The sequence below is a fragment of the Phaenicophaeus curvirostris genome, chromosome 14 (assembly GCF_032191515.1).
Source record: "Phaenicophaeus curvirostris isolate KB17595 chromosome 14, BPBGC_Pcur_1.0, whole genome shotgun sequence".
Taxonomy (NCBI): domain Eukaryota; kingdom Metazoa; phylum Chordata; class Aves; order Cuculiformes; family Cuculidae; genus Phaenicophaeus; species Phaenicophaeus curvirostris.
Window position 1 is genome coordinate 19,545,462 of NC_091405.1, and position 12,233 is coordinate 19,557,694.

The window sequence follows — 12,233 nt, forward strand, 5'->3', positions numbered from 1 at the left end:
CGTCTATATCTATAACCCCATGTCTATATCCATATCCCTGTCTCTATCTATATCCCCGTCTATACCCATGTCCCTATCTCTATCTATGTCCCTGCCTCTATCCAGCGGGATGTCGGTGCCCAGGTCAGGGCTTCGGAACCCTCCCAGGTCCCTTCCAGCCGCAGCTGTTCCCCGCCCTCGGCCCCCGGGACGCCCTCAGGCACCTCCGCGAGGCGACAGTGCGGGGGCCGCGGGGCCGGTGACACCCCCTGGGCTGGGTGTCCCCCCGGGTCCGCCCCCCCCCACACCCGGGTTCCCCCCGTCCCGGGTTCCCCCCGTCCCCCCGCGCATGCGCGGCCGCGGGCAGCAGGGCGCGGGCAGCGATGGCCGGCGGGGAGCAGCGCGGCGCGCGGGAGCGGGTGGCGCTCAAGAAGGAGATCGGGCTGCTCAGCGCCTGTGCCATCATCATCGGTAACGGGCGCGGGGCGGGGGCCGGGGGTGCGCGTCCCGCCCGAGGCACCGACCCGCGCAGCGCCGCGAGACGCCCGGAACTCTGCTGCCGGTGCCCGCTCGAGCCCTGCGGCTCCGCGCTCTGAGGCTGCCCCCGAAGCGCGTGCTCGCAGCTGAGATCGCGGCTCCCACAGCGACACGAGCCGCGGAGCTGCAGGTGCGGGACGGGTGTGCGGGAGCCGGAGATGCGGAGCTGGAGATGCAGGAGCTGGAGATGCAGGAGTTGGAGATGCAGGAGTTGGAGATGCAGGAGTTGGAGATGCAGAGCTGGAGATGCAGAGCTGGAGATGCAGGAGCTGGAGATGCGGAGCTGGAGATGCAGAGTTGGAGATGCAGGAGTTGGAGATGCAGAGCTGGAGATGCAGGAGCTGGAGATGCAGAGCTGGAGATGCAGGAGCTGGAGATGCAGGAGCTGGAGATGCAGGAGCTGGAGATGCAGAGTTGGAGATGCAGAGCTGGAGATGCAGGAGTTGGCAGTGTAGGAATTGGCGGTGCAGGAGTCAGCGATGCGAGAGTTGGCAGTGCAGGAGCTGGCAGTGAAGCATTCTCCCACTTCCCATGCCTGCTGATAGCTGGCAGATCAGTGTGTCAGTGTCTTTTCCGACAGACCTTCTGGTTTGTATTTCGGAGCTGCTGGCCAGTGGGACTGAGCCTGCTTCTCCAGGCAAGAACGGGGCCAGGCTGTGCTCAGCACTGTCCCTCGGCATGCTCTGCCACTGGGGCCAGAGGACTGGGGGCAAACCACTGGGAGCCACAGTTTCCCAGCCAAATACGAGCACCATAGTGAGCCGGGAGCCTCAAAACTCCAAGGCAGAACCCAGCCACTGCCTTCTCCCCTGTGAGCTGTTGGAAAGACTTGCAGTGACAGCAAGATCCCTGGCAGCATGGGGAGATGGCAGTGGGCATGACAGGAGCTGCCAGATGATGCTCTCTATTTTTCTTTAAATGTTCTTGTACTTTACCGTTTTTCAAATAGCATGTGAAAGTGCTGCTGATACAGAAAATATAAGAGGATATGTGATGCTGTGATCGGCCAGCATTACACCAAGCGTTCTGTTTTAGGTGACTGCTCTAATCAGCTGCAGGGAATTAAAATCTTCTAGTAATTAGTTGCAGGAAGAGGAAACACAAGGGTGTATTTGGAAAATGCTGTCAATATGAGCCTATAAATATGTGATTAATAAGCTCATGAGGTGAAAGAGAAGGCTTGGAGGTGGGATGACCATTATCTGGTATGTTTGAGAGTATTCCAGTAATGTCAGCCTCTCTCAATATTTCACAGTCCATTAGGAGCCCGTGAAACTTCGCAGTTGCATCTGGGGAAGTAAAAACTACTTCTAGATGCAGCTTAAACATCCAGTTTAAAAGTTACAGGCTTCTAGCTGTCAGAGCTCATCGTGCCCTGTGAACATGGGACACATCCAGGTTCGGGGAGCAGAGACTCTGCTAGGGGAGGGCAGAGGCAATCCTCACCCTGCTAGCTGCCCCGCAGCTCCCAGAGCCTCTGCTGACTCCCTGCAAAACAGAGCTTCCTCCTCAGCCTTCTGCCTGTGTTTTGAATTATAGGGCAATTTTCTTAGTACTTTTACAACAGAGATACTTGTCGACATACTGAATTGCTATGCCATCTTAATACACTCATCCTTTCAAATTTTTACCGGCTCTATCTAGAGGTTTGAAAGGCTTTGCCCTAAGAAATACCAGTTCCTCTAACAGAAAATGTTCAGAAGAAATAGCAGAACAAAGTACATTGAATTAGGAATACGATATGCCTGTCCTATATCCATCCCATAGGATGGTCCCCCGATTTCTTCCAGAAGCCTGGCTTTCTCACAACACGTAAGACTATCCTGCATTACTTCATTATTTATATTTTTATAATTTGCGTACAAACAAGTCTAATTAGAGAAGAAAGCTGTTTCCAAAGGTTGTTTCATGTTGAGGCAGAAGATTGGATTACATCCTAATGTAAATGCTGGTACTCAGTACAAAAACTTTGTGTTTTTAATGCTGAAGAGAGACTGATAGTTAATGACTGTAAAACTGAACACAGTGTTTACTAGTAGTAACAAATCTTTCTGGCAATTCATCTCTGCCACAGAACTTTGGAAGGTGCTGGAGACTTGCTGTAGGATACCCCAACCGCTCTGTTGAATGTAACTCGAATGTTGTTATATACGGCAAAACCAAATCTCTCCAGGCTGCAACTATTAACAATCTCCTAATGTACTCAATTACACTGCAAACTGAGCTTGCCAAAACTCAGATGAAGTGATACAGCTTAAAAAGTAGTAACATATGTGCTTTATTATCTACATAAGCTACAGATACTATATAATTGCTTGAAAACTGAATTGGTATTTATTTAGCAGACACAGAAATTATGTATATTTAACTCAGTTATTATACACACTGTCTACATAGCTGGCTTTATATCTGATTTGTAGAGCTGTATGTGTAATTAAGATGATTTCACATGTATTTTTTCTATGAACAGAAGCATATGAGCTATACAGAGAAACTCTTATTCAGTGCCTTCAATGAGAGTTTTGCCTGTGTAGATGAAAAACTGAGTAAGAAGCTCCATGACTTGGCTCTGTGTAGTTTCTACCACATTCCACTGTTCTTTAGAAAAGTACAAGAATTAGAAACAGCCGCCTGATTAACGTCTGATACCAGCCTGGTTCTTTTGGTGTGAATGGGAATATTCACCTCTCTGACATTAGAAATATACATTTAACAAGAGATGTTTGACTATTTCATACAGATCAAGTAGCTTTATGTGAAACAGTTAAATATCTCTTTAAACATTTGGTTATGCAGCTTATAGAACTGCATGAAAGTAGCTGTAGTGAGAAACTGTAAAGACACTTTTGAGGCACTTTTGAAGACTTTTTTCCATGTAGTCCCGAGGCTTAGGCTCAGGTTCAAAACTACTGAAAATTACACTTCCAGGTTCTGTATGAACATTAAAGAAAATAAGAATAAGCGCATACTACTTAGAAAGATCAGACCCTACGTTTTGAAAGAGAGGAACCTAGGGATGCCCATTGAAAATGCATCATGCAAGTTATATGGTGTGATGCATCTTAGGAGCGAGACCATGTGCTTGGAGGCTGTTCCAGCATAGTTATGTATAAGAATCGTTTCAGGTAGCCTTTCACCTGAGTTGAGGGAGCTGAGAACAAGCTGCAGTTTCACTTGCAAGTAAAAACCATGGCAAAGTTCAAACCAGGCTTGGTAAAATTCCAGGGAGATCCTGCAGTTTCTCTGGGCTAGCGGCTTATGTCTGAGACTGAATTTACAGAGGGAGGCAAAAAGGAGCCTAATTAGAAATTCCTGACGGGGGGGAAAAAAAAAAAACCAAAATTAAAAAGCCTTAACTTTGTGGTTTTGTTAATGGAGCCTTTCTGGACATAGAAAACAGGTTTGTTTGTCCCCAGATGTGCCTTTCTGCTGCAGTCTGTATCCAGGAGAATTCAGCGTGTGAAGTCCCTCATGTACAATTTGAAGAGCAAGAGCCAAAACAGCAGCAAAAAAAACCCAAAATAAAAAAATGTCAGCATGAACAAATCCTCCCCATACAATCTTCAGGAACAGCAGTAGGGCATAATGAAGATCTTTTGCAAATAAACTCAAATTATACTTTATAAAGTCAGTGATACTTGAGTAAAACTTGAAATTTTTGTAGCACAATTCTGTTCCCAAGTTATGAAATGTCAGGTATTCGCTGGTGGGTTTGGTTTGGGTGGGTTTTGCTTGTTGGGCCTTTTTTCCCCCTCCTTCTTAGCTTTTAATAAAAGTAGAAAGTTCTGATTGGGACACAAGGACTCAGAAGGCTGAAGTGGTGGGTTTTCTGCAGTGGATGTCAGTATTTTAGAGACTCTGCCACAGAAACTCTCCTTCTTCCTTGACAGATGAAAAAACAAAGGTAGCGTCCTCTGGTAGTGTCTTACTCCTGATCTGGCAGGACAGTGCCTGCTTTCAGCAGTGCCATAAATCTCCACTCGTGTTCCCTTTTCCTGTGCCTTGCAGCTCATTTCCTTCTAGCATAATGTAGCCCTTTTCTGTTGAGAAAGTCTGTTCTGCTTTGGCAGGCTCACAACAAGCAGAAATGGTTTGGTGGAGGTTTAGCTTTTTTGTGTTTGGAGCTTTTTGTGTGCCAAACTTTCCCTTTCAAGACCCCGGGTTTTGTTGGGCTGCAGGGGGAGTTTCTACTGGCTGCCACACTTTTTTGTCATCTTAATTGCAGCATGATAAAATGAGAAGACATTTGTCCACACTGAAGTGCCCCAAATATAAAACATTCTAATAGTGTTGGGGGTTTTCTGCTGGTCCTAAAAAACCCAGAAGTCTCCCGAAGAGTTCTTTAGCAGATGTTCCACAGCAAAGAGCTGGGAGCCAGCAATCCAACGTGGACTGAGCATCTCAGCATCCTAATTCCTTTCTAAATGCCTGTTATCCGTCTCTGTCTAGTGAGAAAGCATGGAGAACCCTGTTCTCCTGCAGAGGAAGGGAATACAGAATTGTAATTACATATTTTCACGTGCCAGCCTCCTCAAAACGTCTTGATGCCATGTTAGTTTATTCTCCTGATGTGTGGCACTGGCCTCTGAAAGTCAGGGCTGAAAAGCAAGATCAGAGGAGTGGTTGTCTACAAATTGTTCCCATCTTCAGGAACTTGTAGATTCTGGTTTTCTGATTTCAGGGTAATGAATGGCCCAATCCAGTGTTAGGGTGAGCCGATTAAATTTGTGCTCCTGAACGTGGTTCATCATCTTTTTTAGAAACAAATTCCACTTGATCTCAGAGACAGAAAGGTGGAGAGGAATAGACTGGTGACATTTAAGCCTGAGGAATTTATGTATAACTGAATAACGGAATAACCCCCAAGGCTGAACTTCTGTGATTCACCTAACGCTTTCTTTAGAATAGCACCAAAACTTATAGAAAAATAAAAGCTTTCTGCATCTGAAAACCGAGTTGAAATTTTTTATCAAATCCTAAAATGCCAGTGTAATCATGCTTCAGAGATGAGGCCTCAAGATCAGTGGTGTAAAACATAGCATTAAAAATCAGAAAGAAATTTTAAAACTTCAGAAAGGTTACCTCTGACTCCAAGAAATAGGTCACTGATCTGAATGAGCGGCAGTTTTTCTGCGGTGAAAAATAATAGCTTTTCCATCAGTCACATGAAGCCGCATAATCTAGATCAGGCCATACATCTTAATATAATATACTACAAAAATTATGTTTGAACAGTATAAGGAACTTATTTAGAGTCACAAAAGCCAGGAAAAATTGAATTAAGGAAGAATCTCATTCTATTAAATACACTGGGTCAGAGAATTAAAATCCACAATGTTATATGGTCTATGACAATGAATGTCACAAAGCTGCCCATCACGAAACCTGTAGTTCACTTGGGACGCTGGAGAGCTCAGAGGTGTTAATTATGCTGCATTGACTCTGGGTCAGATGATAACACAGGGATGAGCAGTCAGGCTAGAAAAAGTTGCTCTCTAAGTATAGAGATGCATTCAGACAGTGGAGGAGAGAAATTGAGCTCTGTATACTGAAATGCCTCCCCTATAACTTAAGCAGTTTTGCAAATGGTCTTTGCATGTGAATACTGGTGCGTGACATCATAAACTACAGGTCTGACAAGGCAGACCACTACTTGGCCAGTCTCGTGTAGTGCCTGAGTCTTCCATCTTTTTGCTGTTACATTGTGCAACCACCGTGAGACAAGGAGAAAAAACCTATTAGCACATGTCTTATGTGATGGGTTTTTAATAGTCCCATGCTGTGTTGTGTGATCGCTTCTACTCAGACCCCACGAGGAAGGCTGATTGATCCAAAAGAGTTTTCCTTGCCTCCCTGCCAACCCGTGCCTTGCAAAGGATCAATATGTGCTTCTCCATAAACCTGAAGATAGTGACTGCTAAGGAATATGAGGAGTTACAGCTTTAAACTGTGCACTTTTATATTATATAACCTCATCCTTTTGTACTAAACACCCAAAGGATCAGTTTTTCTTAAGGAGTTGCAAGGAACTGACAAAGAAGAATGAAAATGAGGGGTTGCGTACCTTCACTGGATTACTTCAAAATTCTTTAGCAGCTCTCCTGAGACCTTAATAGAAGCTTGCTTGGTTTTAGAGAGGTCATCACAGACTATATTTCATTTCCATTTCCCCATGACTTTGTCCTGTTTTGATAGCAGACTTATTTCTGTGGTAGCTGGGGTTTCAAGCCTTCTTTTATTGCTAATTTTACATGATGCAGACAGTTCTGAGGTCCATGAAAGGGAGATGAACCCATTTCAGAAACGGCATTCTAGGACTCCATAAACACAAAAGTTTCATCGTTTCTGATACTCTTAAAACTTGAGAAGCCGTAAATGGAAAATTATCAGCTCTTTTTATAAGTGTCTTGATAGTAATAGCATTAGTTAGTACAAGAGAGAAAGTATCTAAGCCTGTTAAGCTTCCAAATACTCTACTTAGACTCAAGTAAATTAAAAAATAGCTGAATCAATATTTTAAGGAATAAGGGAAAAAAAGTATTTGGTTCTAAGTGGTGTCCTCTCACGCCTAGCCTTCAGCTTGTAAGGGCTTTCTGTTTGTATGATAGAATTAAATACTTGTAATTAAAAAAAGCTGACAAACTAGTTTTTGTGCTACTGCTAGTAGGTCTTGTTGCAATAAAGCCATTTCTTACAGTAAACTCTGCCAGAGACCAGTAGGACACAACGTCTACATATTAGTTGGTTGTGGACACAGCCAGTTCCCTAGCAACGCATTAAGATTTAAGTAGACTATTACAAAAGGTACCCAAATCCTGTACATATTATGAGTGTATACAGAAAGAACACCCCCCCTTTGCACACTTGGGCTCCCAACAGAAGATTAAAGATGCCTTTCTTAACAGGTCCCAAGTCCCTCAAATCCTACCAAAGTCAACGAAAGCAGAGGACTTCACTGCCTCATAGGATCAGGCCCTAAATTAATTTAAAGCAGCTAGACACAAAGCACTTTAATCCTTTATTACCCACATACCTGAGCGAGGCTGGTGGTCATACCATGATGAAGTTGGAAAAGAACGGATCACACTATGTCCAGGTTGCACAGCACAGCAGGGAGCGATGGGGACAAGTGTGATGTGTTCTCATTAATTAAATGTACAGGGGGGCAGTCTTGTCCTTTTGCTATTAATCCAATAATGAAAACAGTTGCCATTGACCAAATGTGGTCAGGGCGCAGGAGCTGCTCCAGCATCCCAGTTGTCCTTTGCAGCAGGTAGGAACTGTCCTCCCAGTTTTGGAGACAGGGTAAGTGGTTTCATAAAGACATCAGTGAGCAACTTCATCTCTGAAGATACTTAATTTCAAGAGATGGTTGTGGTATTTGCTAACACAGGATTCATATGCACAAAAGAAAGATCTACAGTAATATTACTGACTCTTCAAAGTTACAACAGGTCCAGCGTTTCCCTTAAACACCCACATCACAGATATTTAAGAGCTTCGAGAAGAGCTGCCATTTCTTTTGGAAACCCAGATGACTCTATTTCTTCACAGTAAAATTATCTAAATGTATTCTTTAGAAATAAAGTCAAGATACAAGTCAGCACCAGTTTCTAAATATGTGAAGATAGAAGTATATAAGCTGATATGTATTTGTAAATCTCGTTTAATCTCAGGTTGAGCTAGTTACCAGAGCGCACTTAAAATTAAGTGCAAGGTTTAAATCCAGTATCATTGTGCAATAGTTGTGAATGCCCCAGGAAGTATAAATACCATTTTTTTGTATTTAGATTCTACCTCAATTCATTGACCATAATGTACCACAAGCCTATGTTTGTATTCTCTGCTGAAACAGAGACAAAGCCATTTAGCGAGGTAATGATACCATGCTGACAGAGGTAAAACAAACTACACTTGAGTTTGTTAACACAGATTTAAAACCAGAAGAACATACACTTGAGAGCCGCAGTGATTTCCAATCAAGGAGCTGTGAAACCTGCCAGAACAGCAAACTCTGCTAAAGAACTCCTGTCTTGCTTACATCTCCATCCAAAGTAAGGTTGTCTTGAGATCCCAGGCAACAGCAGTAGAGCTTGTAGGAGATAATTTATCAATCTTTCTTCCCAGTAACGTAACCTGAGTAATAACACAACAGCTGGTATGTTGGGATGGATTATGACTGCTGTTTTCATATTGCTTTGGTTTAAATATGTATTTCCTGGAACTTCAATTCAGAAAGGCAATTTCAGCTTTGAACACCTTTACTGTTCTGGGCAATGCTGAATACCAAGCTTTACCTTAAATGTTTGACGTGCTTAAATTCCCATTATACTCCTTCAGGGATGAAGGATCAAGTGATGCCTAGTTTAGAGATGCTCTTCTTAATGGATCTCAGGTTATAATGTCACCAGTATCAGTAACTGCTGTCCAGTTTTCCAGACTATTCAAGTAATCTGCTTACTGTGCTCAGTCCCAATGAGCAAGAAAAATAAAGCTGGTGGGGGAAATAAGGAGAAAAAAAAAACCACAGCATTTTCCATGAAACAAATTATGCTTTGAAGATGATGTGAAGGTCCCCACCATCAGCACGAGCAGGGCTGAAGAGTCTGAGCTGGCAAAAAGCTGTGTCTGTCGTGCTGTCCTTGTCTGACCCACAGCACTCTGCAGCACAGCTGAACTCCCTGCCTGTTACTAAGGCAAAGTTGCTGAGCTCCACAGCAGCGTTTTGTAATTGCTTTTCTTCTTGATAAATACTGAAAACGATTGCAGGTGCAGAGGGCACCCTAAGAGCTGTCCCAGAGGCGCAGCTGTGGCTTGTGGGATTTCTCAGCCAAGGGATAAACATCCAATCAGCTACATGGGCTGACATCTGCCTCTTAAGCCACTGTGGGGGGACCTTGCTCCACTATCAGTTGCTCTCCTTAAAATGAGGATTTATCTGGTGGTAATCAGTCACGCAGTGTCCTGGAGAAGACCGCCGCCTCCTCCAGTGTGCATGCAGGGCAGGGCATAAGGAACTGCCCAGTTCTACATCACAGGATTTGACAATGCATTTCTGCTGTTTGCAGGTAAAATTCCAAGTCAGGATATTGAGGTCCGGAGAGCACAGAAAACATGCTGGACAGATAACAAGGGCTGATATGGCATTAAGCTGCACTGTTTATAGAGAGCAGTGTGCAGCACTACACTTTCTTACCAGGGCAACCCAAGCATTTTAGGAGCATTAGAGGGTTTTCCTCTGCACCCTCTCACAGCACTGAGGTAGGTTTGGCTTTCAGTTTCCCTTTGAAAAGTAGAGGAAGGGTTGAAGCATTCTCTAATGCCACAGGAGTACGTGGCTTCAAGGGTCAAAGTAGCTCCTTTATGTACAGTTCCCCAGTCAAGGGGGAGTTCAAGCCCCTGTTCCTCAGCCCCCTGCACCACTGCCGGGCACCATGCGGTGGGACCCACCAAAAAGGAGTGCTGTGCTGGAGCTGCCCTGCCAGAAAGCCCGCTACAAGTCCCCGGTGTCAGGGAAGAAGGCAGGAAAGGAAGATGCAATATGAAACTCAGCAAAGTTTTTGGTTTAGTGTTTGATACGAATGGTTGGACTCGATGATCTGGTGAGTCTTGTCCAACCTGGTGATTCTATGATTCTATAAACGCACCTGGTAATAATCCCTGCCTGGACACAGCCTCACTGCTACGTACGCTGCTCACCGCGTGGCAGCTTGCTGGGGTTCGCTCAGTGTTACTCCTTTGAGAAAAAGCCCAAAGGAAATGCCTCCTAGTCATAGAATCAGAGACTAGTTTGGGTTGGAGGAGACCTTAAAGATCACCTAGTTCCAACCCCCCTGCAATGGACAGGGACACCTCCCACTGGATCAGGCTGCCCACGGCTCTGTCCAGCCTAGTCCCTAGAAGGCTTTTCCCAATATTTCTGCCTTATCTGTGATATTCATTGCAGCATCTAGAGAAGGAAGGGCATGGGAGGCTGAGGTCTGCTCTCTGTGGTAATGAAATGCAGCCCACATATCCCAACACTGGCAAGAGAAAAGGAGAACAAGTCAGAAGTTAAGGAAGTAGAGAAATCAGACCAAGTACAAGAGTCAGAACAGAGGAGCAGGAAATAAAGCCGTGGACTGTGTGCCTGAAAAGGCCAGACAGAGCCTGCAGCCGGTGAAAGGATTAGCAGAATAAAAGGAGTTCTCAATTTAGAACAAGAAAAATCCTATCATACAGGTTTTAACTTCTCCTTTGATATAAACACATTGCAGTAGCGTTAAATAAAATGGAATAACACCATGCGCTAGCAGACATTGTCTTCTCTGTTATTCACATGCTCCTAAGCAGGCACCTCCTCCCCTTTCTCTGCAGGTGTGACCTCTCCACATGTCAGCTAAACATTTGGTCCCCAGCGCACGGTGGCATTGCTCCTGTGGGCACAGCCGCGGCTCGGTGCTCAGCTGGGCCCTGCGGTTTTGAAGAGGCAAATCTGTGAATTAGTCTGTTACAGCCAGTGTATGCCCACAGGTGACCTGGGAGCGCGCGATGCTTGCGAGCCAGAGAACGGGATTGCAGTTTTTTGTTAAGGGAGCGTTTGCATTTGGCTCTGCGTACTACAGCGTTAATATCCTACATCCTATCTTTTGCAGTGAGGGCTTTACAGTAGAGATGTGCCTTTCCTACAAGCACAGACAGCACCTGCCCATATCCCCTCCTTTGAATGCTATTCAAGCAGCAGATTATTTTGTGACAATCACGTCACCAAAACTGAGGCTTGAAAGCTTTCTTGAAGAAGTTTCTCTCCATTAGCCTAATTCTGGAGAAGAAAAGCCATTGACAAATTATGGGTAGTTTTACACAAAGAAGAGAAAAGATCGTCCCCTTTCAGAAAGGTAGAAATTTTAAACCATACATGTGCTACTTTAAGCACTTTGGTACCTTGGTGGAGGTTGGGTTCTAATGGTTGGAGCATGGGCAGCCTGGTATGCTTAGCATCTGAACAGCAGTGCTGCAGTCCACGATTGCACCTTCCAGGTTTTCTGAGTCCTGCTTTCCTCTAAGGCTGCTTTCGGCTGCTGCTGGAAAGTGATTCCAAACTAACAGTCGTTATTAAGCAGTTTATAGACCTCAAGTCAGAGCAAATGTGCAGCTTACTGCTTTTAAAGAACTAAGGAGGACTGAGATCAGCAGTTCTCACAAATTTGCTTTGATTGCTCTTCAGGCAGTACTATAAATTGCAAGCATCATTGTGAGCATGCTGCACCTCATTTCAATGTGCAGATATTACATTTAAATATATAAATATTAAAATGACTGGCACATCTCCCTAGTATCTAATGCAATAACCAAATCTGACCCTGGTATTAGAACAGACCATCACACCCTCTGTAAGACCACAACTATGATAATTCTTTAAGTTATGCCTGAAATATATACTCTCCTTTACTCATTTTTCTGTTCTAACTACACCTTCATTGCTAGAAAAACCTGGTTCTACAGATCCTCATGGACTGCATTTGTGTTTTAGTGCTTAAAAGGCAAATATCTTCCTTATAAATCTACAGCAAGTTGAAGAAATATTTTTCTCAGTATTTTACGAAGCTTAATTTTTAAATTCTTTAAAGTTGGGTGTAGCATAATCAGCTCACAAATTCTTAACCTGGTAAAATCCACTTGGAATGCTGGAATTACAGTTTATAATGACTGGTCATGTTCTTACTTGCTAGGAATTT

The 12,233-nt window shown here is 44.2% G+C and overlaps 1 protein-coding gene across 3 annotated transcripts in view; it reads left to right on the top strand.

The window, feature by feature from the left end:
• Positions 1-355: 355 nt before the first annotated feature.
• Positions 356-12,233, top strand: part of SLC7A10 (solute carrier family 7 member 10) — a 31,055-nt gene continuing 19,177 nt past the window's right edge. For all 3 annotated transcript variants that reach the window (XM_069868538.1, XM_069868539.1, XM_069868537.1), the window contains exon 1: positions 356-450. In XM_069868538.1, coding sequence (XP_069724639.1) covers positions 363-450 — 88 coding nt within the window. In that variant the 5' untranslated portion in view covers positions 356-362. The remainder of the gene's footprint in view (positions 451-12,233) is intronic.